The sequence below is a fragment of the Muscardinus avellanarius genome, assembly GCF_963383645.1.
Source record: "Muscardinus avellanarius genome assembly, chromosome: 17".
In the NCBI taxonomy this organism is placed as follows: domain Eukaryota; kingdom Metazoa; phylum Chordata; class Mammalia; order Rodentia; family Gliridae; genus Muscardinus; species Muscardinus avellanarius.
The window spans coordinates 26,641,803-26,669,577 of record NC_137803.1 but is presented as its reverse complement, the minus strand read 5'-3'; the positions used below and the strand labels follow the sequence as shown (position 1 = coordinate 26,669,577).

Sequence of the window (27,775 nt, the reverse complement as noted above, 5' to 3'; positions counted from 1 at the left end):
CTACCGGCTGTTGAAGATCACCTCCAGCCAGCACGGGCAGCTGCTGATGAACTGGCGGGTGTAGCACTGGCCCCAGCCCTTCACGAAGCTGATCTGCACGGTGAAGCCGGTCCACGGCTGCTGCATGAACTCGTGGTCGTTGGGCCGCTGCAGGCTGTACGCCTTCTCGTAGTCGAAAGCCTTGATGGAGAATCCGGGAAACACTTTGTGCACCAACAGCGTCCTGGAGTCCGGGTTGTCCAGTGTGGCGGACTTGATGAAGATGGGGTAACTGCTGCGGTTGTACACCCACACGCCATCCACTTCCCGCGTCAGCTGGATGCCACAGCCGATCTTGCTCCGCACTTTCTGCACCAGCTGACTCTTGTTGTCCGAATTGAGCTGTCCGAGGCAAAAGCCATTCCCCTGAGGTAGATCATAGAAGATATCCAGGGAAGGCTCCTGGACACAGTAGAGCCTCCCCACTCTCGTCTTCTCCTCCCAGTATGCCACCACGCACCAGTGTGACCGATCCCCAGGCTCCAAAAGAAGTTGGGAATCTGTAAGACAAGAAGATGGCGGACATGGTTGGTGCGGATGGGATTGGCAGTTTCCTTTTTTCCCCTTACAATCAGGACCCACACATATGCACACCCACACCCAGCTCATTTCTCAGTATGACACAGAAGGAGGGGAGAATGGTCCTGGACCAGCTGCAGGCTCGAGCCCTCCCACCGGAGCAGGACTTGATACAGGAGGGAGGAGCCCTACCATTCTTCAAGCCTTTGCCTGCCCGGCCAAAGCTCTATCCCTGCAGAGCACGGGTGGCAGGACACCCTTTGTAACTTGGTTCTGGCTTTGTGTGGTGGAAAAGGCCTCAGAGATGGCCTGGAATTACTCAGCTCTCGACAGGATGGAGCCTTGAGGCCCAGATCCTCCAGCCCCTTGTCATCTGGATGGAAAAAACTGGGGTACTGGGTGATGACCCAGTTAAGTCTTGGCAGCCCACAGCGCAGGCTCTGGGAACCATCTACTCTGTGGTCTCTGGGTTTGTCCACCACCCCTCAAGTCAGTGTCTTGGTCGCAAGGGAGTTTTGCCTGGTTAAAATGGAAATGGGGGTTGTGTGGGCCAAAGACACCTAAGCTCCTAAGAGAAAAAGGGTTTTCGGCATGTCAGCAGCTGCGAGTTGGTATGAAAAGGGCAAGTTCACGTCAAACTGCAGCAGGCAGCACACTCCAGACCACCTGAGCAGAGCCCAGCCGGGAGACGTCCAAAGTGGATGTGACCATCCTTGGTGCCCTTCTCTGCGGGCTCATCCTCAGAGCACCCCTTCCCAGCCGCCCTTGCCCTACGCTGTTCTCCTGGGAGCCCTTCCCTGCAGGCCCCACCCCTCCCTGGCCTCCACCCGGGCTCTGCCCACAGGCAGCCCAGGAGCCTGGGTGATTTCCTAAGAGCACTTTAAAAGGGAGATCGTGTGGAGGGAAAGGAACACCCCCCCCCATCCCACTGCCTCCTTAAGCTGCAGCCAGCGCCAGGGCAGCCTCAGACAGGGGACCATAAATCTCCCCAGCCCAGCCAGCCTGCAGGAACGATGTGGTTTGTGGCAGCAGGGTGGAGACCGGAAGTCTTGTATTTGTTAACAAAAAGGGGAAAGGGGGGTTGGTGGTTGTAGAGAAAAACACAAGCCCAGAGGCCCCACTCGCTCTACCAGTCTGGTGGGCTTGGGGACCCCACGGTGAGGGGGCTGGGCATGCAAAGGGTTTAGCCATGGCCTTTGTGTTTCTAAGCAACTGGCCCCAGAGAGCGGGACTAAAGGCTGTCCCACCGAGGCAGGAGGTGGAGGAAGGCCATATCCTGCCGCCCAGCAGGCTGCGGGCTGCGTAACCCGGTACAGCTCAGCACACCAGCTCATTCCAACTTTTACAGGCGTGTCAGGACCTGGGAAGCACTGGGCTCCATTACCTTCTTTTTACAGCAGCAGCCAGTGTTGGATGAAGGTGTCCCCATGAGTAAGTCCGTACAAATGCACACGCTTCGACTCACCAAGGCAGCCGCAAACACACCCCCGAGTGGCTGTCCCCTAAGTCACACCCCAACTGACCTTCCCAGACATCCCTACAAAAAATGGGAAGCCGAGGGCGCCTTCTTGCAATCCCGCCCCACTGAAAATCAGCATCACAAAGCCGCAGGTCACTGCCCTGGCCCCACCAGGTATTTATAAAGACCAAGTGTGTGTAAGACACACACACACACACACACACACACACACACACACACACACGGATGGAAAAACAAGCAAGGGACAAGGGCTCTGAGCAGAAGGTGACTCATCAGGCATGAACTAGTTTCTGCAAAGTATCCATCAACTGCTAATAAACGCGTGAGCGCTGGCAGCCTTTGAACTTTCCTGCCCAGGGAGCTCAGCTGCAGTGGCTGCACCAGAGCCCCACCACCTCTTTGGAAGCGGGAATGCTCCCGGGGAAGGGCAGGCTGTCCCCCCGGCGGGCGGCAGGAGGGTGTTCTGAAGCAACAAAACAACGAACCTGGGCAGGAAGAGGGCCAGGGGCCGGGAGGGCGGCTCAGGAGACCCTCGAAGGAGGCTCACAAAGCTTGGTTTCATGCAGCCAGGACTCACTGAAACCTGGCACCAGGGAGAGGGGGAGGGAAGGGGGAGGGGTGGGGTGGGCCAAGGGCCTAGGATCAAGTTGCCCCCACTAGCAACTCAGCAAGAGGTGGGGGGGGGGGGCCTCATCTGCCGGGCAGGCCTCTGAGGGCAGAGGAAGCGGGCGAGGCTGGGCCCCGAGGCCTGTGGGGGAAGAAGCCCGCCTGCCTGCCCTGGTTTCTCTTTCATCTGAGTAGCTAGTCTACCCAGCAATTTGCTGCCAGACAGCCCCTGGAAAGAGCCTTGTTCTACTGAGGTTAATGGCCAGCCCAGATAAACAGCAGCATGTGGGTGCCCCCCCACGTGGCCACGGCCCCCAGAGTGTACCCAGTGCCCCGATCCGAGGCAGGGAGACCCTTGCTTCGTCTTTGGCACCTCCCTGCCCCCGGCGGCCTCCTACTCCCCCGAAGGGGGAGCTCTGTACCCCGTGCTCCTGCCCAGTCACCCCTTGCTCTCCAGTGAACCTGCTCATCCCCAGAGAAGGCCCTTTCAGCACCCCCCAAGCCACCAGTACAGAGGACCCTGCCCCCCCTTCTGGGAATCCCTCAGCATCACCTTCACAGGTCAGTTCCCAGCGGGCCCACAGCCCACAAGACTCTCCCCACGAAAGTGGGAGGGGGTGCACGCGTTGTTCTGGGGCTTCCCAGGACACAGCCCCCCCCCCCCAGAAGGCTTGGTCATCAAAGACTAAGAGCCTCGGCAGGCCGCCCCAGCTCCACTTCCCAAGGCAAAACTCAGTCCCCTGGTAACTTCCCCAGCTTCATAACCTTTTCCGGAATGTTCTACCACGTCTTCCCCTCCCCAGAAGACTGTATAGGGGCTTGTTTTAAAACTCTATGTGTTCATTTTAAAGCATCCAAAAGAAAAGCTGCATTGTAAAAAGCTCACTAATCAGATGCCTGCTCACGATTTTTTCTTTTTATTACAGTTGAGGGAATTTTTGGAGCAACACCAGAAAACTGCTGAATCTGCCTAAAATTCCATTAAGGTGTTTCCCCTCCCCTCGCTCATTTTCCTCAAAGCATAAAATCTTCCCTTCAAGGGAAAGAGGGAAGTGGGGGCTGAGAGGGGGAGGATTTCCCCCTATCTGCACTTACACTGGAAGACCTGCCTCTTACAGGGACTTATAATTACCCTGGTGGTGAGAGTACACAGCAGGGCCTCTCGACCAAGGCTCATGGAGTCTCAATGGCACTGGGTGGCCAGGCCTTAAGGCCATGTTTATGGAAGCAAGTTTTGTTCCCCCTTTCAAATATTTACTGCTAAGATATAAGGAGATGAAAAGAAGAAAGAAAAATGAAGGGAGAGAGAAAGGCCAAGCTCAGGGCCTTGACGGTACCATTTGGGGTCCGGCTTGAGAAAATGGCATGAGGTCAGAGGCAGAGGAGAGGCCCGGGATGGAGATGCCAGACAGGAAGGGGGCCCTGGGCAGACACAGCGCCTCCTACAGCCTCCACTTTGCTGATCAGGGACAAAGGAAGGGCAGAAATGTAGACACAAGGCTCAACCCAGCCACCCCAGAGTGCAAACACCACCGTGCCTCACCCACGGCAGGTCCAGGGTCCTCCTCCTCAAGACCCAGGCGCCACCAACGGCCGCACCACTCTGCCCTTCCCTGTGCATCAGACATCTCAAAGGTTAACAGCACCTCGCCCGGCTACTCACCCAGTCAGGAAACGGGCAGCTCTGAGCTCACCGAAGCCACCAAAGGGCCAAGGACCGAAATCAATAACAGGGAACCCAGTGAGCCGGGCGTGGTGGCGCACGCTTGTAATCCCAGCACTTGGGAGGCGGAGACAGGAGGATCGCAATTCGAGGGCAGCCTCAGTGAGACGCTGTTTCAAAATAAATATCCCCCATACTACAAAAGAAAAATTAAAAAATAAAATAAAATAAAATAGGGCTGGTGTATAGCTCAGAGGTAGAATGCCCCTGGGTTCCATCCCCAGTGCCAATAAATAAATAAATAAATAAATAAATAAATAAATAGGAGTGTGACTTGGAAGTAGAATGCCCCTGGGATTAATCCCCAGTACCAAAAAAAAAAAAAAAAAAAAAGAGGTCTGGTTGGTGAAAGGATGACCTGAGAAAGCCAGGATTTTCTTTTTTTCAATATTATGTAACATCTCCTTTGAGGTGGCTAGACTGGTGAATGGGCACGAGGTTGCACGGGATTTTCCACAAAGTCAAGATGCTCTCCTGAGTCTCTGGGTCCAAAATAGCCAGGCCCCACCCTCAGGGAAGTCCAGCCACTTTACACCCCAAAGGTGAGTCCAGAGATGTGGAGTCAGGCCCCCTGGTGCAACCTTGGTGGGTGAGAAGTTCATCCTAAAATGGGGCTTCCCAGTGACAATCTGATAAGGTCTTTGTGATGGGGTCTTATCTCTTAGGACCCTATCTTCTCTGACTGCAGAGCCTCGCTGATTAATCACCCCCCCTTGCCTCTCCCACTCAGGCCCAGGTGTGAGAACAGTCCTGTGCTGCTGTTGACACTCACTAAGCATTTACTATGCAAAGGTCCTGGTTCCCAGGGGCTCCAAGATTGCATAGGATTACCATCCTATCCTGAGGGGAGGGATGGAGACCAAGGCCCCACGCAGGCTGGGTGAACCCTCTACCATCTACTGCTCATCCCCAGCCGCCCACCCTATCTGAAAAGAAGAGGGAATGAAGCACAGGTCATTTGCCAAGGGGACTGGGGCAAATGGTGTCCTGGGGACCCTTCTGGCCCTGATGGTCTCTGGTGAATCAGTATTCAACAATTCTTGTCCCATTTAATTTTTACTACCTTCTAAAATGCGAGAAAATCACTTCAGCGAGCAGGGCACATTTCTGCACTCAACTCACATCGATAAAAACAAAATTAAAAGAAAAAGAAGGCTGGAGTCAGGTTTTGCCATGCCCATCTCTAAACTTTTTTTTTTTTCCCCCTCTGTTATTTGGAAGTTACAAAGTTTGTGAGTTCTTTTTCTGTCTTGTCACTCATGGGCCTCGGGAAAAGCTAAGTCCCGAGGTCTACCATCACAGTATTTCCAATGTCTGCCCAGGCTCAGCACCCTGAAGTTTCTCACCCATTGACACCATCCTACAAATTCTCCGGAGCTTACAACACTTGGCACAACCTGCTGGTCCAGAAAACTGATTAGCAAGTGTGCCCTTGCAGACAAATCGTGGTGGATAATCAATTACCAGGGTTGGAATATACTTCCATGTGCCCACACTATCTCTACCCAAGGCCCCAGGAGTCCAAGTTTGAAGCCCCCAGCCCAGGGGTTCCTCCTAAGAGCACTATCTGGCCATCAGAGAATACAATTGAGGGCAGACCACAGGACAGAGGAGGGAAGCCACAGAAATCAAAAGCTCCTGTCTGTCTCGCCAGTCAGGCTGACGCGGCTTCCTGTAGCCCTGCGTTCAGCCATGCAAATTATAGCATGTACCCGGCTACAAGCAGCCACTGCCGTCTGAGGAGGCCAGCTCTGCCCAGCTCCCAGAGAGGCCTCAGAGGAAGGGTGGGGACTCCCAGCCCAGCCAGCTCCATTCACAATATTTACAGTAAACCGGCCTTGCTGGCTGTAGTTTAATGTGCATCCAGCCTTCTCAAGTTTGATCTCAGGCTGCTTTCCTCTATGATGCACCTTGCCCCCCCAAAATAAATTACTCGGCAGCTCTCTGCAGAAGAGAGTTTCCACACTTGCACACACACAGACCCCAGACCAGCAAAGCAGTCTGTTCACCTGCCCTACCTCGCTGGTGTGACTTTGACCACCCCCAGGAAGATACCAGGCTGGACAACCACGAAAGAGAAAGTCCAAATCCCACCTGCCTGCCACTTTTAGGGTTGGGAGATCCCAGATTCCATGTCTGGATTCCCACCTGCAGAGTCAGCAGAGAACATGGTTGAACATCCACAGAAAGAATCCAACAGAAGAACTTTCTCATAAACCAGAGTTCCTCTTTCTCTTCTTACTACTGACCATGTGTGAGAAGGCTAGAGCTACATGTTAAAACTTAGTAACTAAGTCTCAATACAGACAGGCATAATAAGCCAATTTTTCCAAAGAACTAAACCCCCAGAGGTACAGGATCCCTTTTTGCAGGTCTAGGGGCTTGGTGTGTGCAGGAAACCAAGTACCTCGTTTACCCTGTGCCCCATTTTAATAAAGCCCCAGCTCCCAGTTCAGACACAGAAGGTGTCACAGGACCCACAATCGAAGCCCTGCCTGGGCCCCTTCCCCGTCCCCTACATAGCTCCATGTCAGCTCCGGTTTTGCTAGAGGTAGGAAACCCATGGAAGATGCAGAAAACTGCAGCAAGAAACAAAAGTCCTTTTCATCCCTCCCCTCCCCCGCTCTCCTTGTTCCACAACAATTATGAAAACTGCTGGATGGGCTGGCATTTTGAATATTTACTGCATTCCGGCCAATAAATTCCAACACAGGATCTGATGGAAAAGTCTCCAAGTAAGCTCCCTCCCCTCCCCCCCAGGGCTCTTTCCTCCTCCTCCTCCTCCTCCTCCTCCTCCTCCTCCTCCTCCTCCTCCTCTTTACAACCGAGCCCAGGGCCTGGCCAGGCCAGGGCCACACTGTACTTACAGGGGGAAAACAACAGAACCGACAGGCTGGAGACAGTGCGCAGACTGGAAAAGTTAATCATTACTTCTGTCTGCCTCTGTAATCTAATCTCCCGGCTTGGACACACTCACTACTCAGTCATTCGGGCCCTTTTACCCCCAAAGTGCAGGGACCTCCTGGACCCAAGCCCCACTCCGGGTGGGCTCCCTCCCCCTGCCTGCTGATCAGAGGCCAAGGGGATGGGAGAGGAACAAAAGCCCCCCTACCCCTGACCCTTCAGTGCTGTGTGGCCATGATGTGGGCTCCGATCTGGGTGGTACTTCTGCAGCCTCCAGAGCTGATGTCTCTGGGTTATACACTTTAAAAAATTGGTGCGGTGGCTCACGCCTGTAATCCCTGTGTGCTTGGGGAGCTAAGATACAAGGATCGCAGGTTCGAGGCCAGCCTCAGCACCTTGGCAAGACCCTGGTTTAGCTTAGAGGTAGAATGTCCCTGGATTCAATCCCTAGCACCAAAAGGGGGAAGGGCCACACTGGGGGTGTAGCTCAGTGATAGAGTGCTTGCATGGTGCTCTGGCACTCTTAGGTTCCATCCCCAGCACGAGGGGGAAAGGGAGGAAAAAAAAGAAGCAGCTAGTCTCCCCCACCCCCATGCCCTTCTGAGTTGGGGATTCCTTGGGGGGGGGGGGTTCAGTAAGGCACCCCCCAAAAAATGTATGCAAATGATGGTATGTATATGCATTTTTCTGGGCAGAGTCTCCAGCTTTCACTCATACTTGGAGGAATTCGCAAGCCAAGAGACACAAAAAACTACAAGCTTATTTTAGAATGGAGGAGGCCGGTAGCTGCCCATCCCCCCACCGCCTCAGCAGCAGGGCTCTCATTCCCACACCTCCTCAGATCCAGGACCCAGAGACCACAGACCCTAGGCGGATGACCCTTGCCAACTAAGTTTCAACCCCTGATTTTGTAGATGAGAAAACAGGTCCAGAACACAAAAATGATTGGGGTGCGGCCATGAGGCCTGCTGGTAGCTGATACCCCGGCCCCCTCCCAACACTGGAAGGCAGGCCAGGTAATTCTTCCTCCCAGGACTCTGGCAACTTGCAAACAGGGGTGGGGGGTGCTTTTGAATCATTCAGGAAATACCCCCCACCGTGGGGTTTCCACTTTGAACCCACCAAGCTGCAGATGGGGCTCATTTTAAATTTGTAGGGCACCCAGAGCTCGTGAGCACTGGGCTTTTTCTGAGCTTCCCTTTGGGTTACTGATTAATGAGGGGAGAGGCAGACCTGGCCAACAGTGCTGCCAGCCTTTGGGCTGACAAGGCCCCCAAGCTCTTCCCCAGCAGCGCGGGGCTCAAATGACCCTTCCTTAGCCTAGGGGGGCAGGAGACACTTCCAACATTAGGGAAGCAGGGAAAGGTGAGAGAGGTGCAGACAGGCCAGAACCCACCGGCCTGGTCACATCTTGGCACTGTGCGGTTTTTGTTTCGGTTGAGTGACAGTCTGAGATCAACAAGGCAGAAAAGCAATACAGGAGCCACCAACAGTCGCTGGCTGGGTTATCTGAGTCCTCCTGGTTCAAAGACAGAAACGCCCAGCTCTGCAAGATGAAATTGGAGTTGGGACCCATTCTTCCCTCTCAGCCTAGGATCTAGGATCCGGCGGCTGGAGCCTTCCCGGTGGGGCGCCTTCCCGGTGGGACTCCACAGACTCGAGCAGAGTAATTCAATTAGCCGACTCCCGCAGAGCTCCTAAGAGTCAGTAGTTCCCCGGGGATCCCACAGGGCAAGAGAAGCATAAAATGAAACACCTTGACAAGTGCAGCTTCAATTACTGTGCCTGGCGAGGGCCTCACCCCAAGGGCTGGGCCTGAGATGGGCTTCACCTTCAGGTTTATTTACTTATTTGTAGTAGGGATTAAGCCCAGGAGCATTCCATCTTGGAGCTACACCCTCAGCCCTTTTGTTGACACCCCCCCCTTTTTTTGGTACTGGGGATTGAACCCATGGGCATTCTACCTCTGAGCTACACCTGCAGCCCACCCTATTTTACTTTGAAACGGGGGTCCTGCTAGGTTGATGAGTCTCACTTGCTGAGGCCGTCCTCGAATCTGCGATCCTCGTCTCAGCCTCCCAAGGACTGGGATGATAAAAGCGCGTACCACCACACCTGGCTCTTTTATTTATTTCATTTCTTATTTTTTTGGTGCTGGGGAAAGAATCCAAGGGCATTTTACCTTTGAGTTAGACCCCTTCTCCAGTCTATTTTATTTTTCATTTTGAAATGAGATCTCAAACCTGCCATCTTCCCAAGTACTGGGATTATAGACATGTGCCACTAAGCCTGCCTTTACCTTCAGATTTACCATTAAAAAGCACTTTAGGACGACCTCTTGCTCTTTTCTGAAAGGGTCCTCAAGAGAACCAAGTCCACCGGAGTTACAAAGGGATGGCCAAAATCCTGGGCTCAGAAAATCGCCCACCTACTCTCTGGCTGTCAAAACCCTGAGCACTGCCTGCCGGAAGCTTCCCTGCCCCCACTGTGCCCCTGGCACTCTGGGGTCCCCTCTATCAGCTCTGCACCCCAGGTACCCGGGTCAGGAGGAAGGATTATGGTCATGCCCTCCTGCTGTCAGGGGCTGGAACTGGCGGGGAGAGAATTCTGTTTATCCACCAGCTCTCCAGCTCAAGCTCCACAGACCACACAACCAGCAGGGGCCGCAAGTAAGTGAGGAGCCAGCCCCGCCTTCCCTGCGCATCCAGGAACCCCGGGGGCCTGTTCCTGTACCTGAGGGCTGGCATGGCACCCCAATCCTGGTGCCTCTGTGGTTGAACCTGGCTCCTCCACTGCCTGCCCGCTTCCTGGGCTCATCAATGCAATACCACCGTCAGCAAGCCGCTCATCTATCAGGGCCCGGGATGCTCCTAAATGCAGAGGGCCTGGCACACAGTAGGTGCCCACAAAATAAATATCTGTCCAATGACTGAATCAGAGGGACACAGTGGCTTTTTCAAAGCAGCTGGCCTGCCCAGGTACCCAGCTCCACACCTGGTGGCCGAGGCACTGACCGCCTGGAGGGGAGAAGCCTCCGAGCAGAGGCTCCCGTCAGGGTTCCCCAGAGGTGGAAGAGCCCTCTGTCCTTGGCTAAGCCACTGCCCAGAAGCAGAGACTGCCAAAGAGGCACTTCCAAGGAGGGCGCCGGCCAGGCATCTTCTGTGGGCACAACACCTGCCCACAACATTCTGCCCTGGCGTCCTGGTGTTTGGACAAGTCACCCTCACCCAGTGTTCAACAGTGCTTCTACACACCCTGGGGCTCTTGTGTTATGAAAACAAAACAAAGCCCACTAAGAAGAAAGCTGGGAGGCTGGGGAAGGGCGGCGGGGCCGCCAGCCACACACACTACATGCCCCCGATCTCCATCCTGAACAAAGCTCCATGGTAGCAGGAGTCAGGGCTTTGTTCCATGTCGTGGATCATCAGATACCCAAAGACGAATACACGGACGCTCAGTGCTCCCCACCCCACCACAGGGCTGAAACTGGCTCTTCCTGGGGACACTGCTGCTGGGTGAGCGGGTGGCCGCGTCACCTAGTTAGGAGCTGTGAGTCACCAGGCATGGTGCCGTGGGCCTGCGACCCCAGTGACTCAGGAGGTTGAGACAGGAGGATCACAAGCTGGAGGCCAGCCTCAGAAATTTAGCAAGACCCTTTCTCAAAATAAAAAATAAAAGGGGCTGGGGAGGTGGGCCTTAGTGGTAGAGCGGCCCTGGGTTCTATGCCCAGTACCATAAAAGGGGGTAAGGGGGGGCCTGTGAAACCCCTGTGTTCTCTACTCCACGCCAGAACTAGTCTTGAGAAAGTTATTTTTTAAATTTATTTGCAGTATTGGTGATTGAACCCACTGGGAAGCATTCTACCTCCAAGCTACACGCCTTCAGTTCAATTTTATTCTTTTATTTTGAAAGGGTCTTGCTAAGTTGCAGAGGGCCTCACTAAGTTGCTGAGGCTGGTCCCGAACCTACAATTCTCCCGTCTCAGCCTTCCAGGTACTGAGATTATTAAATGTGTGCCACCACACTTGGCCTAGAAAGTTAAAAAAAAAAAAGAAAAAAGCCAGGCATGGTGGCACATGCTGGTATAATCCCCAGTACTGGGAGGCTGAGACAGGGGGATCACAGATTCAAGACCAGCCTCCGCAACTTAAGAAGACGCTTAGCAACCTACTGAAATCTTATTTCAAAACAGAAAATAAGCCGGGCGTGGTGGCGTACATTTGTAATCCCCGCGCTTGGGAGGTTGAGACAGGAGGATCACACAGGCTTAAAGCCAGCCTCAGCTACCGAGTGAGGCTCTCAGCAACTAAGTGAGACCCTGTTTCCAAGTAAAGTATAAAATAGGTCCGGGAGTATAGCCCAGAGGTAGAAAAGCCCCTGGGTCCCACCCTCAGTACCACACACACAAAAAAAGGGAAATAAAAAGCTTTAGGGTAGAATGCCCCCTCTGAGTTCCATCCCCAGTGGAAGGAAGAAAAAAAGAAAGGAAGGGAGGGATGGAGGGAGGGAGAGAGAAAGGAAGTTTCCTGGGATGGGAAACAGTGGCTTGGAAAGCATGCCAGCCCGTGGACCCCACTGCACAATGCCAGGCACCTGGGGGTGCAGAGCAGCAGCGGAGTGAAGGGCCTAAGTACATTCCTACCTGCCCCCACCAAAAAACAAAAAAACTTTTTTTTTGGCAAGTTAAAACTGAGCTAATGACACTGGGTGGGGCTGGGTGCTGAGGAGGCGCAGCCAAACCAAAATTAGCTTTCAGCCAAGAGTGGCGTGGCCTCCCCATTTGGGGAAGGAAGCCGAAAAAGTCATGAAAAGATTCTTTAGTAAACCGGGAAGTCAAGCTGCATGCAGTTAACATTTCAACTGAAGGTGACCCTTCTGGTAAATTTTTTTAATAATAAAAATAACAAAGTTCTCAAACAGTCTTTCTTAAAGAAAATGGCCTAAAAGTTCTCGTGGGAGTGGAAAGGAAGGGGAAAGGAGAAAAAAAGAAAAAGAAAAAAACTCTCAGCCACTACCTTTCATGAACAACTTTTTTTTTCCTGGAGTTCTTCTCAAAAAAAAGTGATGATGCAATTTCCTCTCTTGTCCCAATATTTCCTGTTAACTTACAAGGTGAAAGTAATCACTGTTTTATTTTTATTTTTGCAGGTCTGGGGATGGAACCCAGGGCCATTCGACCACTGAGCTATACCTCCTGCCCTATTTTTTATTCTTTATTTTGAAACAGGGTCTCACTAAGTTGCAGAGGGCCTCACTAAGTAGTAGCTGAGGCTGTCTGCGAACCGGGATTCTCCAGTTTCAACCTCCCGAATGCTGGGATTACAAATCTGCGCCACCACGCCCAGCTCCATTTTTTTATTCTTTATTTTGAAACAGGGTCTCACTAAGTTGCGGAGAGCCTCACTAAGTAGCTGAGGCTGGCTGTGAACTTGCAATCCTCCGATCTCAGCCTCCCGAATGCTGGGATTACAGGCGTGAGCCACTTGGCCACTCTGTTTTTTATTTTTCTTTCTTTCTTTCTTTCTTTCTTTCTTTCTTTCTTTTTTTTTTTTTTCTTGGTGGTACTGGGGTTCCTGGAAACCCTTCTACCTCCAGGTAACACTCCCAGACCATATATATATAATTTTTTTTTTAAATTTGGAAACAGGGTCTCTTAAACCAGCGCAGTTGGCTTCGAACCTGTGCGATCCTCCTGTCTCTGCCTCCCAAGCACGGGGATTACAAGTGTGAGCCACCACGCCCGGCTTCAGCCACTCTGTTTTAAATGAGCATGCTAAACCTTGTTGAAAGTTCCTCTTCCCATCCAGTGCCCACCCCTGTTATGACCTCCATCTGAGAATAGAAGTGATATTTTCTACACCTTGAAGGGTGAGTCTGATAAGCAGCCTGGCTCCCTCTGGAACTGGCAGTATCTGCAGGAATCGTGACCCTTGTGAGGAAAAGCAGGAGAGGCCGGGGGACAGCAGCACCCCACACCAGCCAGCGTGTGTGAGCAGACTGCCTGCCATCAAGTGAATGTGGCTTCATTGGTGTGTGAGCCACTAAATTGAGGATTGTGCCTCAGCAGTTAATAATATCTTCCCGCTGAAAATAGCCCGGAGAGGAAGCCTCCGTGTGACAGTAGGCAGGCGGCCAGACTCTGGGCCAGCCATTCAATCCCCAGCGAGAAAGATGCGAGGGCCAGCGGTGACCTCCCAGTGGCCGCGCTTACAGTATCCTCTGCAAGGCTCCACAAAGGCGGAGGCGCCTGGGTCACCTGCCTGCCCCAGGACCAGGGGCTCGGCAGCCCAGGAAGGGTCCTGTCTGGGTCACCCAGTTTGCGAGCTGGCCCTTGCTTGTCACTGGGATGGGCAGGCTGGAGGGCAGATTGGGGCAGAGACAACAGAAGTACAGAAAGGTCACAGTCAGAAACTGAACCAAAAGGAACTTTCTGCCTCTCCTTTCTGCAATCTGCACAGAAAAGGGGAAGGTTGCCAACAGAACACTCAGGAGCACCTGCTGGTTCAGGTATTTCACATCTATCCATGCTGTCCCGGCCCCAGGAGACTTCGGGGAAGGGGGTATGAAAATAACCGACCCCACCAGTAGATCGCAGGTCCCACAGAAGTCTCTCTGGTCATTGCTCTTCACTGATTATCTCAATAACTGCATGTACTTAATGTTGCAATAAAATACGCATAGTACAAAACGCTCCATCAGGGCCTCTGAAGAGGCTCACAGGACGGCGGCGCCACTATCTTAACACCGGCTTTTTATCACCCCAAAAGGAAGCCTGCTTTTGCAGTATCATTCACAACCACCAAGCAAAACGGAAGGAGGTATGTAGTCAATTGTGGGGTTCCCCCTTCAATGCGTCTATAAAAATTTCATGTTTGAGAAGAGGCTCGATCCCACTGTAATCCGCAAACAACTCTAGGAACCAGCACCCTATGGCTTTTTTAATTCTACCAGATCAAGACATCTATTTTAAAGGTACCGCTCCAAGTTCAAGGCCCTGGACAGAGAGAGGAGAACAAAGACCAACTTGGCCACGATAATACCACAGAAGCAACATTACACAAGAGCCACAGCAGTAATAAAGAAGCAAAGGAAGCCAAACTTGATTGTGAATCCTCTGGCATTTCCTCCCTGTGTGCTGGTCCCACTTGCCATTGACATCTGTAGGCCTACAAGTCTACAGCCTGGCTCAGCTAAGTCAAGGCCCGAGATCCGGGAAAGGAGGACTCCGGGGTGCCAGACTGCAGCTGAAAGTTCTATCATCCAGAGCCGGGCCGGGGGACAGGATTCACAAGTAGTAGTAGCCCATCTAGTCTGGCCGGCAGAACAGCCCAAATTTGCTCCAGAGACTTCAAATGCTGTCACCCTGCATTTAACCCCTGCCTGACTACCTCATACTTCCCAAGACAAAAGGAGTTTTATCAGGGAGTCCTTCTCCAGGGGCGGGGACATGACCTCAGGCACTCTAGAAGAGGCCAGCCAACAGCCTGGGCAGCTGTTGCTGACTGGTCTACACCAGGGTGTGGGTGTGCAGGTGAGCACGCCCTAGCCCGGGGTCATCAGGCTGGCTGCTTTTAGAAGTTGCAGACAGTGTCCCAAGAGTTCCAGACTGTCATTTCTCACAGTGGCCTGGGGGAAGGGGGAAGGAGAGGAAGTCTGATCAGTCTGATCGGATCTCAGTGAGAGAGGGCTGTCTGGTTCCCCCAAAGCCTAGGCTCAAAGCCGTTTGGAAGAAAGGCCAGCTCCCTGGGCTAGCTTAGTCTGTGCCCCTCCGCCCAAGCCCCCCAAAGGCATTAGAAATCTCACTGAAACCAGAAGCCACTGGAAACACTGCAACAGGCCCAAATTCCTAGCTCCTATCACACTCCCAAGCCAGACAATAAATAATTGTTCACATGCAGCAGAATAACTCTCCTTAAAACTGGATGGAGCAATCTTTCCAAAGCTACTTGGTTTGAGCCCAAGTCGGCCACAGACTGAGCCAGGAAGGCATTTTTAGATTATATAGGTATTTTCAATGGCACTCCTCAGAGTCAAAGACAGATACCAGTGGGATCAAAGAGGAGCAGTCCTCAGGTGGGTGTTGCTGACTCAAGCAGACTCCCACCCGACTTGGAACCATCCATGGATCTCTGAGACCTTAGCAAGGGAGTTGGCCACCCTTGGGTTGGCGGAATGATGTCCCCCCAAATAAGCATGCCTATATATGGGGAGAGAGATGGGGTTCCCTCAAGTTCCCTAAGACACGTGACTGCTTTGGTTTCCCCACCACCACCAATCCACGGCTGCTAGCCTCTAATCTTGCAATAACTGGGGAGGGAGGGCCAGATGGCTGAGGCAGCGGGAGACCTGGGTCTGGGCGGAGTAACCTTGAACAACTGGGGTGCGGCTCCTCTGCCCCACCCCCCACCCAAACCAGGACAGCAGACCCTCGAGGTACAAGCCCCCCAGAAACTCCAGATGGACACTGCAAAGATGGACAGTTTTGAACACATTCTCTTCCTTACTAGCATTAACAGTAGAAGCCGCTTTGAAAGCTAATCCTTTCCATTTCCACCACTGAGACGAATGTAGAAACTTCCCAGCTATGTCAGACCTTGCCAAAGTGGATCTTCCTGAGCCATGATGCATCGTGTCCAAACAGCAGCAAGGGCCTTTTCTTTTTGCTTTTTCTTTCTTTTTTTTTTTTTTTTTTGTGGTACTAGGGGTGGAACCCAGAGGCTTTCTACCTCCAGGCTATACTCCCAGACCTATTTTATATTTTATTTGGAAACAGGGTCTCACTAAGTTGCTGAGAGCCTCACTAAGTAGCTGAGGCTGGCTTTGAACCTGTGAGATCTCCCTGTCTCAGCCTCCCAAGCGCAGGGATTACAAGCATGTGCCACCATGCCCAGCTAGCAAGGGCCTTTTCAAAAGACACTGGTACCCAAAGAGCTGTCTCAGGCTGCTCAATCCCAGTCTAGAACCAATTTCCTCAAGGCCACATCCTCAGGGAAAGGCTGCCCTGATGTTAACCGAACCCAAGTTATCCCCAGAGGCCTGCCTTTGGGGCTCCGTGTGCTCGCATGCCTGCACACGGGATCGTCTGTATGTCTATGGTACACACACACACACACACACACACACACACACACACACAAGCTTGCACTGAGCAATCCATCTGTCTCTGAGAGCCGGCTGTCAGAAATGAAAGTACAATCTCCTGGAACCAAGTCACTGCCTTCTAAAAATGTCCCATTTTCCCAGACCGAGGAAACTTGCAGGGGTGGGGTGTGTTTTACTGCAAGTCTCAAAGGACTGAGCCTGCCATCTCCCTTCCAGCGCCCCCCCCCCCTGCAAGGCTGGAATTCCAACCTGCAGCCAGGGGCCTGCTCCCAGGGCTCCTGCCCGCCCACTCCCCTTCCTCTGGGCTGGCAATTTGAAGGAGGCAGGAAAGGGAAGGACCAGCCTTGGAGTCACCCCTGCATTTCAGGAGGGGCAGGTCTTTGAGCACGCCCCACCCCCACCTCGGAGCCTCTGAGTTTTCACATTCGCCTGTTTTTTTCTTTCCCTTCTTCCCTTGCCAAGAGAATCAAGCCCTGGCTCCCGCGGCCGACCTTCCTCCCACCCTAAACTGAGCCCCATTCATTAAGGCCGTTCTCAGCCAGGGCAGGACAGGAAGGAAAACAGCACACAGGGCCTGTGAAAGAGACTCAGAGAGGTTATTTCAAGGGGGAAGAGGGAGGAACCCATTGCTGGACGCTTGATACCCTGCTCCCCTCCAAGGCGGGCCTGGCTCCCACCCCCAGCCCAGGGTCTAGAGTGCTAACCCCTTCCCCTGCAGCCTCCAGGCCCCATTCAGCACCACACACCCCTGTGGCCTCCCCATCCCAAGACAGACCCGCCCAGGCCACCCCCCAGGAGCCATCAAGCTCTTGAAGGGAGGAGATCTGGGCTTTTTGTGGTTATAAAAGCCTCTGGCCTGGCTGGGAAGTACAAGCACCTTTTGGGGGGGATTCACTCTACAAAGAGAACAGCCCTAGGTTTTCTGTGGGCCCATCAACTCTTCTCCAGACACCCCCAAACCACTGGCATCAACCCAAAAAGTCGTTCCTACAACCTCCCCCCCCCCCGCGGCACATTATTAATACATGGCTCCAGCTCTGCACAGAAAGAAGAAAAGCGCTCCAACTTTGAAGCCCTGGGAATTAGTAAATCAAGAGCTAAAATTCAAAACAAATGCTCTTTCATGTGGAGCAAGCCCTCCCCCCATTTTTTTTCTTTTGCAGTTTTGTTATACCATTCCATCCCTTCAGACACCACTCCTTCCTAGCAGCTCCTCATTAATCTAAGTGACTGCAATCACCTTGGGGGGCGGGGAGAAGTGGCTAATGGCTCCCCCCCCCACTCCCCCAGGTTTCTAGGACTGGAAGAAATCTGGAGAGCAAAAAAGCCCACCCATCTCAGAAGGGCTGCCGGGGTCAGGCCACTGGGCGCCCAGCCTGGTGTCGCCCAGCCTGGTGTCGTCATTTCCTCCAGCAGAGGAGACAGACAAGATGTTATCAATAAGACAAACCTTCCGAAAAGCCCCTTTCAAAAGCTACCACTTCCCTTGCTTATTTCATGTGGTCTGGAGAAGCTGGGGCCCCTCCCTGCACACCCAGGGCTTAAAAAATAAAAGCCATCTAACAACATCCTGAGTGTGTTATTTTGTTCAGACCCCCTTTTCTTTCCTCGCCCTTTTTCTTGCAAGAACTCTCTTTTCTCTCAGCTCCCTGGGCCTTCGAAAGCAGAGAAGAGGCACTGCCTGGCCGGTTGCCTCCCTCCTCAACCACCACAGGGTCACTCCCCTCCACCTCCCCACTGTGGTCCCTTCTTTTCCTGCTCTGCTCTCATTAGAAGCTTTGAGTAAACAATATCCTCAGTCTCAGATTAACAGTCAGAGTATATACTGCACAGTACTCAAAACAAACAAGGGTCTCCTTGCGATAGCTCAGCAAAAGCTTTATTCCTGGAGGGGAGGGCGCAGGGGAAACGGGGAGAGGCTGTTCCTGGGCAACACATGGTGGTCAATGCCTAGGACCAATGAGTCCTGGGGTTACCCCACAAAAGAGGGTGCACAAGAGTGTTACAGCTTCCAGGTGAGCTGCTGCCCCATGGTCTCACACCTGTGGCCCCAAGGTAAGAAATGCCAAATGCCCACAGCTCTGCTAGATTTACTTTCCACACCCGCCCCCAAACCAGGTTACCTTCCCCCTGGCTTCAGTTACTTCTTAGCAAATCTACTGATGAAATGGTGAGGTGGGGGGAAACCAGGAAGAGGAGGTCTTTAGAAAAGAATGGAAGGGTTGGCGGTGGTGGAGCGCACCTGCAATCCCAGCACTTGGGAAGCGGAGACGTTAGGATCATGGGTTTGAGGCCAGCCTCAACAACTTAGCCAGACTCCAAGCAACTTAATAAGATCCTGTTTCAAAATTTATGATATCAAAGGGCTGAGGGTGGAGCTCAAAGGTAGAGTGACCCTGAGTTCAATCCCAGTACCAAAAAAGAGAAAAAAAGAATAAAATGCCTCCCACTTGTAGGTTCCCAATGAGGTTTTTTTTTTTTCTTTTTTGGTGGTACTGGGGGTGGAATCCAGAGGCTTTCTACCTCCGGGCTATACTCCCAGACCTTTTTTTTTATATTTTATTTGGAAGCAGGGTCTCAATAAGTTGCTGAAAGCCTCACTAAGTAGCTGAGGCTGGCTTCGAATCCATGCAATCCTCCTGTCTCAGCCTCCCAAGCGCAGGGATTACAAGCGTGTGCCACCACGCCTGGCCCCAATGAGTTTCTCCAGGAATCACTCTGTTCTCATGTTCTCAGGGACAATGAGGGAGGCACAGGGTGTTCAGGACACCTCCTCCAATCCCATGATCCTCCAGCACTGTGGCTCAGGAAAGCCTGCCTTGCGGGGGAGCAGCTAGGTCACCTTCTACCTGCAGGAAAATGCAGATAAGTGCTACAGAATTCTGCACTGAGCCGGAAGAAGGGGAGCCAGGATTTGGGGGGATGCTTCAAGATCTACTCTGAGACTTGTCCTGGGCGTGGGATCTGTCCTCAACAAGTTTCCTACAAGTCTGAGTCCATCTATCCCCTTCAAGTTCCTCCATGCACCCAGAGCAAGAGCAAGCTATGAGCTTAACCACGGGAGTTCATGACACACAATCACCAACTGGAAGTCCCTTGAGCCAGGAGCTGCTTTAAAAAAAAAAAAAAAAACCAACACCTCTCACACAGAACCAGGCCCTGGCCATCTCCGGTGTCCTCATCCCTGGGATGGCCCAGGGCTCTGACTTGGAAAGGACCCCAGGCCAAACTGAAGGGTATCCAAGCTACCCCAATGTGTTCAGTTTAAGACACATGAAAATGAGAATGAGTTCCAGACCAGCCTGGGTGGCAGAAGGCCACCTCCATTCCTGCAGTCTCCAGCAGTTCCTAGAAACCTTAGAATTGCTAAAAAGATAAGACAAAGCAGCTTACCTGACAGCCCCCCAGGGGCCAGATAATTCCTTCCCCCTGTTTCGGCAGAGGAAGGCACAGCATCTGGACAGTCTGCTGTGGATTGAAAAAGGGAGAGAATAAAATAAATACACAAACAAAAACACCAAGGCTCACCTTTAGGCACCTTCTAAACAGCACAAGGGGGAGACACCACACATTCCAAGAGGCTGACTCGCTGACTCGCAGCCCCGGGGCTGATTATTAATGGTCTGCCGGGCTTCGCTGCCCATCCTGAGACAGACCACAGCACCTTTGTCAGCCGTCTGGCTGACTCCCGGAGGCCAGTTAATCATTAGTCAAGTCAGGCTGGATCACAGACTGTATGGAATTTCTCTTGTATTACAAGTTCCCCATTGAGGAGACCTGGTGGTTCCCAAGGTCAAAGAAAAGAAGGTTCAGGGTGTACTTTCTCAGACTTGGTTCATCTGTCTTCCCTATAAAGGGCAAGAGTCTTCTTACCTAGCCCACAGATGAGGGTCTCACCCATCTCTTTAAAGACAGACCTCCAGCCAGGCGCCATGGCGCCCGCATGTAATCCTGAGAGGCTAAAACAGGAGGAATCCAGGTGGGAGGACAACCTCAGCAAGTAGTGAGACTCTCTCTCATCAACCTACGGAGAGCCTCTTTCAAAATAAAAATAAAAAAGGGCTGGAGGTATAGCCAGAGGTAGAATACTCCTGGGTTCCATCTCAGACAGACTTCCCAGTTCTTGGGGATTTTCCTTTTTAATTGAAGAATAAGGTCGGTATACATTTCCAGGAGACTCACTGAATTTTACTCATTTTTACTTGGGTGTACACCCGTGTAAGCATCACCAGATCAAGACAGCAAAGGCTGCCAGGCGTGGTGGTGCACTGCTTGTAATCCCAGCGTTTGGGAGGCTGAGACAGGAGGATCTGAGTTCGTAGACAGCCTCAGCTACTACTTAGTAAGGCCCTTTGTGACTCAGTGAGACCCTGTTTCAAAATAAAGACTAAAAATTGGGCTGGAGGTATAGCTCGAAGATAGAATGCTTCTGCATTCTATCCCCAGAACCGAAAAAAAAAAAAAAAAAAAAAAAGACAGCAAAGGCTTCATGCTGGAGGGGAAATGTTCTCCCTGCCTCCAGACTGGCTCAAGCACCCCACGCCCAATCTCTAGAAACCTCCCCAGGCAACGCCAATCTACAAGGCTGTCTCTGCTCAGTTTCTACAAAATCTTTCTGGTCAGTTTCCCTCTGCTGCCTTTGCTGATCTCTTTTCCCTTGGGCTTCCATCTAGCCTAACTGGCCTTTGCCTTTATCAGTCACCCTCAGATGCCCAACACAATGCCCTCAATGTTAACAGGGTAATGACAATTCCAGCTGAGAATGAGACTCTACAACCACCTACCCGGCAATTACAACAAAAAAATAATGCCCATGAGCCACAACTAATTAATCTCATGGAACACAAATACACAAGACCCTGTAAGTTCCGCATGTGCCAATGCCAACACCAAACTTCCTGGAGCCTGTGCAGAAAGCCTGGCTCAAGAGTGGGCATCTCAAGCTGGGCGTGGTGGTGCATGCTTGTAATCCCATCCCAGGGAGGCTGAGCATGAGGATCGTGGTTCGTGGACAGCCTCACTGAGACCCTGATTCAATATAAGAATAAACAAAATTGGGCTAGAGGTATAGGTTGGAGGTAGAAATTCCCTGGGTTCCAACCCCAGTACCGCGCCAAAAAGAGTAGGCATCTCAACTCCATAGCCAATGCACTAGCTGGTTCATGCAGGACCAAGAGCAGGCCAGAGGCAAGTAGCCCTGGAAGCCCTTGCATGGCACAGTGGCTGCCTGTAATTCCTGACAGGAGGAGGTTAGTTAGGTAGCCAAGCCTGGACCAAACACAGCTCTCCTTCCTCCTCTCACTGAGATTCTATTGTCTCTACTGTCTGCTCCCCTTAAATGCTAAGGTTTCCTCTCTAATCCGAGGTCCTCTCCCTCTCCCACATTCTCTTCCACACTGGCAGAGTAACTTTTCAAGATTTATTCTAGGCTGGACCAGGGTAGAGGTTAGCTCCTTGACAGATGCCCTGGGTTCAGCAAAATCGAACAAAAGCAAAAGAACCTATCCTAAATAAGGAAGGGGGCAAGGGTGGGCCAGGGCGGAAAAGACTGTGTCATCTCACTTCATCAGAGTAAGGTGTAATTCCTAACAGGAATATACAGTTTTACAGGAGACACTTAATCATATGGAAAACAAGAGAGGGGGCCAGGAAATGGAGTTACTTGTTACATGGTGTGTGCCCTGCACTTTCTAAACTACTGGTGGCTTCTTTTTCTAAAGATGGGCTTCTCCCCCAAATTGGAAGACACCCCCCGCATTACGCATGTTGACTTCTCCTCAGCCACACCCCCGGCTCTGGCTGGCTGAGCGCCAGGGGCAAGGTGTGTTTCAAAGGCAAGGCCTGGCCTCTCCGGGCAGAGCCATGACCACAGCCAGGGTGTCGGCCGGTCTCACATCAAAGGTAAGCCAGCTTCATCGCGGGCTGGCAACCACAAGCGTTTTTATGAAATGCTGCTCTGCCTGGCTGCTGCGCCTTTGATCTCTGGAGGATTTACAAACGTTAATTAGGTCTCCCTGCCACCCCTGTGAAGTCGCAAAGTATACCTGTTCCACGGCTACCCAGGTAAACTGAGGCGTCGCTGACTAGCTCAAGGGGCCACCCAGCGAGCTGGTGGAGGGTCCAGCTCCTAGTACATGGCTCTCCCTCCCCAGGCAAGCCACTGCGGCCCATCCCTCTTTCCTGGAGGTGGCCAGACTGGCTTCAAGCTACTGCCAGGCTTTTAAGGATCAAGGGGGGCCAGACTTCAACCTTCACCCACAAAAGAGTTCTACAAAGACAGACCTCAAAAGTCAGGGTCTCACCATCTGCCTGTGTCTCCTGCTCCCCAAAAGCCCAGCCTGGCAGACAGTCAACAGCACTAGGCCTTCCTGGCTCTCACCAACCAGTAAGTATTACCAAGCACCCAGAGGTGCTAAGTTCTATGGGAGAAAAAGACTCATTCTCTTCTCTCAGCTGTTCCAGCTGAGGTTTGCTCTAACAGAATCTAAACACCCAAGCTTGAGAGTAACCCTGAATGAACTGCTGAAGGAATCCCACTGAACTCCTCTTACCCAGAGCCAGCGCAGTCTCACCAACTAAACTCTGAGCATCCTAAGTACCTCGGGGTTCAGAGGAACCAGCTGCCACCGCCACCACCCATATACCCCAACTCTGACCCGGGGGGCTCACCCAAACCCAGAATTCCACGGAACCCCAAAGAGCAACTAACTACACTGTATTGAATCCTTTTCATTTCTAAGACGGCACATCAGTCCATCTGTGGAATGAATGAATGGACTAGTAAGTGAACAAATGAATGCTCTAATCAAACTCTCATCACCTGGTTTGAAAGGGACCTAAGTTAAGAGGCAAAGGCAGGGCCAGGTCTCAGGTGGAGATGCCAGATTTTCTGTGACGCTTTGGAGGCTGGATCCTCTGAAAGGCACTGGCCGCCTGGGTCTCCCCAGGTCCTTCACACAAGCAGATAAGAGCGGGGCGAAGCAGAGCCCACACAGCTACCTTCCCAGCTGTGCCCTGCTCCATCTAGTAGCAAAGGACATACTTATTCCTTGAGGATGGGCACACGGGAGTATATCTTCCTGGCTTTCAAGAGCCACAGTCCCAGGCACCTCGACCTGAGGTTCAGGCACGTCTAACCTCTGAACTCGACTCTGCTGGCATGGAACCTCAGCCCCCCCCCACCCCCCAAGCTAAACATGGCAAAATGGTACTCTCATGTTTGGCCCTCTCGCGCCTCCAAAGGTCCCCCTCCCATGGCCTCTTTCCAAGCTGGAAGCCTCACAGAAGGGATTCCCTTAGCTGTGCAACTGATTAAGACTTTTAACAGTCGTCCATTGTAAAACCTGAGGCCTGTTTCACCTAGTAACCCAAGAGCAAAACTTCAAGCTAAGCTTAGAAACTTAAGAATGTGAGCAACCAATCTGAATTCCCAGGCCCCACACTCTCGCATACACCAGGTGGGGATAAAAGGCTGGGGCTGCACCCCTCCCATCTGCGCGTCTAACCACAACACCCCTGGCCAAAACAGCCAGCAAAACCAGTCCTAGACTTGTCCCAGAGCCCCTCGGGCTCCAAACCAGTCCTCTCGTGGGGACTTCATCTGTTACCATCCCCTTGTTCTTACACAACAATGCCCTTTTGTTGATGTTCCCTGTTTTGTTTTATTTTAAACAAAACATTTTGGGTGAGTAGCCAGCTGTTTGGGTTTCCGATTGGCAGGTTAATCACTTCCTATTGGCTGATCTGGACATTTCCCCCCCCTTGGAAATGGCACATTCCTGTCTTTGTGGCTTCTCTGTTTACACACATTTTGCTACCTAATGTCAACACTTGCTAATGAATAAATATATCACTCCACTCACCGAAAATGAGGTCCTGGCCTGGCAGAATGTCTGCTTAAATCCTTCAAACAGATTTAGCCCAGCATCTCTGCAGCAAACCCAAGAGAACATAGCCCTTCTTTTCTATGGTTTTTGGAGGGTGGGGGAGTCCGTACCCCTGGGGCCACTAAGACTTCTCTTCTAAGAAAGCCTTCAAATTTGAAGAATACAGAAAGAAAACCAAAAACAGGAAGGAGGTAGTCCCTCAGAGAACTTCATAAAAGAATTCTGGATTCCTTAAGCCAAAAACTGGGGCAAGTTACATTCTTTGAGAAAAGCGAGGTTGGTAATTTTAGTTGACGTTTGTTAGAAATACAGAGGGCTGGTTATCTCCTCATTAATGGCCATTTTATCTGGTGTTTTGTAAATCGAAAGCAAAATATCACATGCTTTGCCGGTCACTTATTAGACAGGCACCAGGCAGGCAGGAACTCCTTCCCCTGAGAGACCTGGGAGTCCCGGGAGGGCTGGCTGCAGAGCCCGGGCTTGGGTTACTCGTTCATTAAAGTATTTAATTTATGACAACGCCCCAGCAAAACTTTTAATTAGTGGGGGGAAAGGCCCAACAGCCAAAACTCATGAGGCGGAAGGACTTGTAGAATTCCAGGAGCTAAATGGTGCCACCTTGGCAAAATAAAAAAATATCCCAGGCCTTACTTTTTTTAAGAACCAGCATCCAGACACAAAAAACAAAGTTACAATCTGTACTTTTACTAAATGAATCTCCTGCTGTAAGAAGGGGCTCCAGGAAGCAGAGCTTGTCCCCCGCTGTCATCTCCAATCCGTTTTGCTGACCCTGTCAGCTCCCAAGGCCAGGCCCTTGTGCCGCCAGCCAGAAGTTGAAGCAGACAACCGCAACGGGGCTGGTGCCAGTCTCAAATGGGCTTCTGCCCTGGCCCGGGGCCATCCAGCAGCAAAGCAACAGGCAGGCAGAGCTAGGCTAAAAACTTTCATGGCCCCTACCAAGAATTCTGAGAAAAATATCCAGGCCAGGACCGACTTCCTAGGAGACTGGGATAGGGAGAGCCCAGCACCGTCCAGTTGTTTGCCCCTGCTGATTAAATGTCCTAGTGTCTTACCCCAAACCAAAGTCCCCTGTGCCCCTTCTCAAACTGCCCTCCCGCCCATCCAAACCTGCTTCCCATTCTTTCCAGAATCTTCCATCACTTAATATTCTCCAAATTTTCCCATCAGCTTGTTCTAATTGGCTCCCAAGACACTTCATGGATTAAAGCCCCCATGCGTCCAAACTGAAGTAAATTTGGTCACAGAGTGCAGACACCGTAAAAAAGAACAGAATGTAAAGCATGTCTAGAAAACATCTTTGCCTCCCTCCAAAAAATAAAATAAAATGCAGCCACAACAGAAAAAAATTCACCAAATTTCCAATAGAGGAAACCTATAACCAACTCCAACAATCCTAGCACCTCCCCGGCCGCAGCCTGGGCATAAAAACCCGGCTTTTCTAGGGGTGCTCATTCTAACTGAAGACAGAAGCATATTTTTGAAAACTCATTACTTACCAGTTGGTTTGAGAAAATCCATCGGGTATCTGGAGTAAGGAGGAGGGGGAGACTCTGGAATTAAAAAAAAGTAAGAGACTATAAAGGCCTAGCCATGAGAAAGATAGAAAGTTATGATAACAGAGGCATTCTTTTAGTCCAACTGTTTGTCTTAGCTGTGGGGGTTGGAGGCAGGGCCGCGAGGCGGTGATTGCCTTGATATTTAGCTGTCAGATAAACAAAAGAGGCCGCCTGGCGCCAGCCACGGCGCTCAGCTCCTCCACGTCTGCGGCCGCCGCCGCCGCGCTCCGCGGGCCCGGCTGGAAACCACCGGCTCAGCCGCGGCTGGGCCGGGGCGCGCACTTCACAGTTCACAGGGCGGGGGGCAACCGAGCCCCCTTCGCACCCGTGAACCCCCGCGCCCCCTACCCTCCCCCGCCCCCAGGACTGCAATTCACCTCCGCCCCGCTCTCGCACGGGGATTCGGGGCTCCCTTAGCCCACCTACAAGACGAGCCCCAAGTGTGCTGGTGAACTTGGGGGATCTGCGAGCGCCCAGGGTGCACCCCCACACACACCCTGTGCAAAAAGACGCCGATAAAAGAAAGGGAATGGAGGTGCTGGGAGGATATAAGGGTAGGCGCCCAGGGTCTCAGGCTGAAACTCAGGCCCCAGCCGTGTTAAGGGGCAGCGACGTCACCTAGGCGCCTGGGGTCGGCCATTCTAACGACCATTAATTGCATACTTTTCTGTGGAAGAAAGGAAAAAGTAGAGGGCAGCCAACTTCTCCTGGCGCCTAGTTCCCTTTTACCCTGGGGCTGGCAGAACTGAGACTGGAAACCCATTTCGGCCTCTCATTCTAGCCCTCTGCCCCCAAACTCCAAAGCCCAGAGGCCAGGGGAGTATCTGGGCCACTGTGCCCGACGTGCCTCTCCTTATTTACAAAAGCAGCGAGACTTTCCAGCTTTTATAGCTCGCTTTTCCCAGCCTTCCTCGGCGGGCTTGGACCGAATCCAACTCGGCCACACACCTCAACGTCTTTCCGGACAAGGGGGAGGCGTGACCCCCACTTCTCTCCGCACTCCCTCGCTGATCCGGAAATAAGCGCGTCTAATGTTTAGCCACAGGTCTGAACGGTGTGTGCACAGGGCCGGTGGACACCCTCGGGGCGACGGGGGCAAAAGCCTACAGGGAACCCCCAAGGAAGGGCTTTCCGATTCCCCCTTGTCCCTTCTCCGCATTGGTGCCCCGCGTCTTATCCCGGAAGGGATGGACGCACACTCCACCTTGGAGAGGTGGCAACACACACACACACACACACACACACACACACACACACACACACACACACGGGCTTTTCTTCCGGCACTTGCACCAGGATGAGGAAGGTGGGCGCCGATCAACTTCTTACCTAGTTCGCAGAGTCGGCTAAGGTGATGGGGGTTGCAGCACACCAGCTCGGGGTTGATCTTCCCGTAAGATTCACAGCAACACAGCCTCTTGACTTCCGAGGAATGCCTGAGATCCGGCCACCTGAACACTTTGCACAGCAGGAGGGGGAGCGAGTAGGACGAGGGCGGCTGCGCGGGCTGCGCGCTGGCGGGCGCCCCCGGGCCCAGCCTGCAGTCCAAGCGGCCGGGCAGCAGGAGGCACGCGGTGCGCGTTCCGCCCCGGGACTCCACGGCCTGGAGCAGCAGCTCCAGCTGCCGCTCCTTCAGTTTCTTGAGCACCGAGTGCGTGAGCGCCTTCAGATCCGCCTCGGCGCCCCCGGCCGCGCCGGCGCCCGCGGCTGGGGGGTGGGGATGGTGGTGACCTTTGGCACCTCGGACCGCCTTGCCCAGGCAGCAGCCGGCCCGGCCCACGCCGCCGCCGGCCCCATGCGCCCGTCCGTCCGTCGCCCCTTCTCCCCGCAGCTCGCCGCCTCCTCCGCCTCCCCCCGCGCCCTCCTCCTCGTCCTCGCCGCCGGGCGCACGGCTCCTCCAGAGACGCCGGACGAGCGCAGATCGTTTGGTCCTGAACAT

The 27,775-nt window shown here is 52.7% G+C and overlaps 1 protein-coding gene across 2 annotated transcripts; it reads right to left on the bottom strand.

Moving 5' to 3' along the window:
* On the bottom strand, positions 1 to 27,775 carry SMAD7 (SMAD family member 7; the record flags this gene model as incomplete). 2 transcript variants are annotated; one of them, XM_080714272.1, is made up of 4 exons in its annotated part: positions 1 to 539; positions 19,767 to 19,841; positions 25,777 to 25,830; positions 27,166 to 27,775. In XM_080714272.1, the coding sequence occupies 4 exons, from the start codon at positions 27,773 to 27,775 to the stop codon at positions 1 to 3; spliced, it is 1,278 nt and encodes a 425-aa protein (XP_080570398.1). The 2 variants fall into 2 exon arrangements, with proteins under 2 accessions (XP_080570398.1, XP_080570399.1); XM_080714273.1 differs by having other exon boundaries at positions 19,767 to 19,838.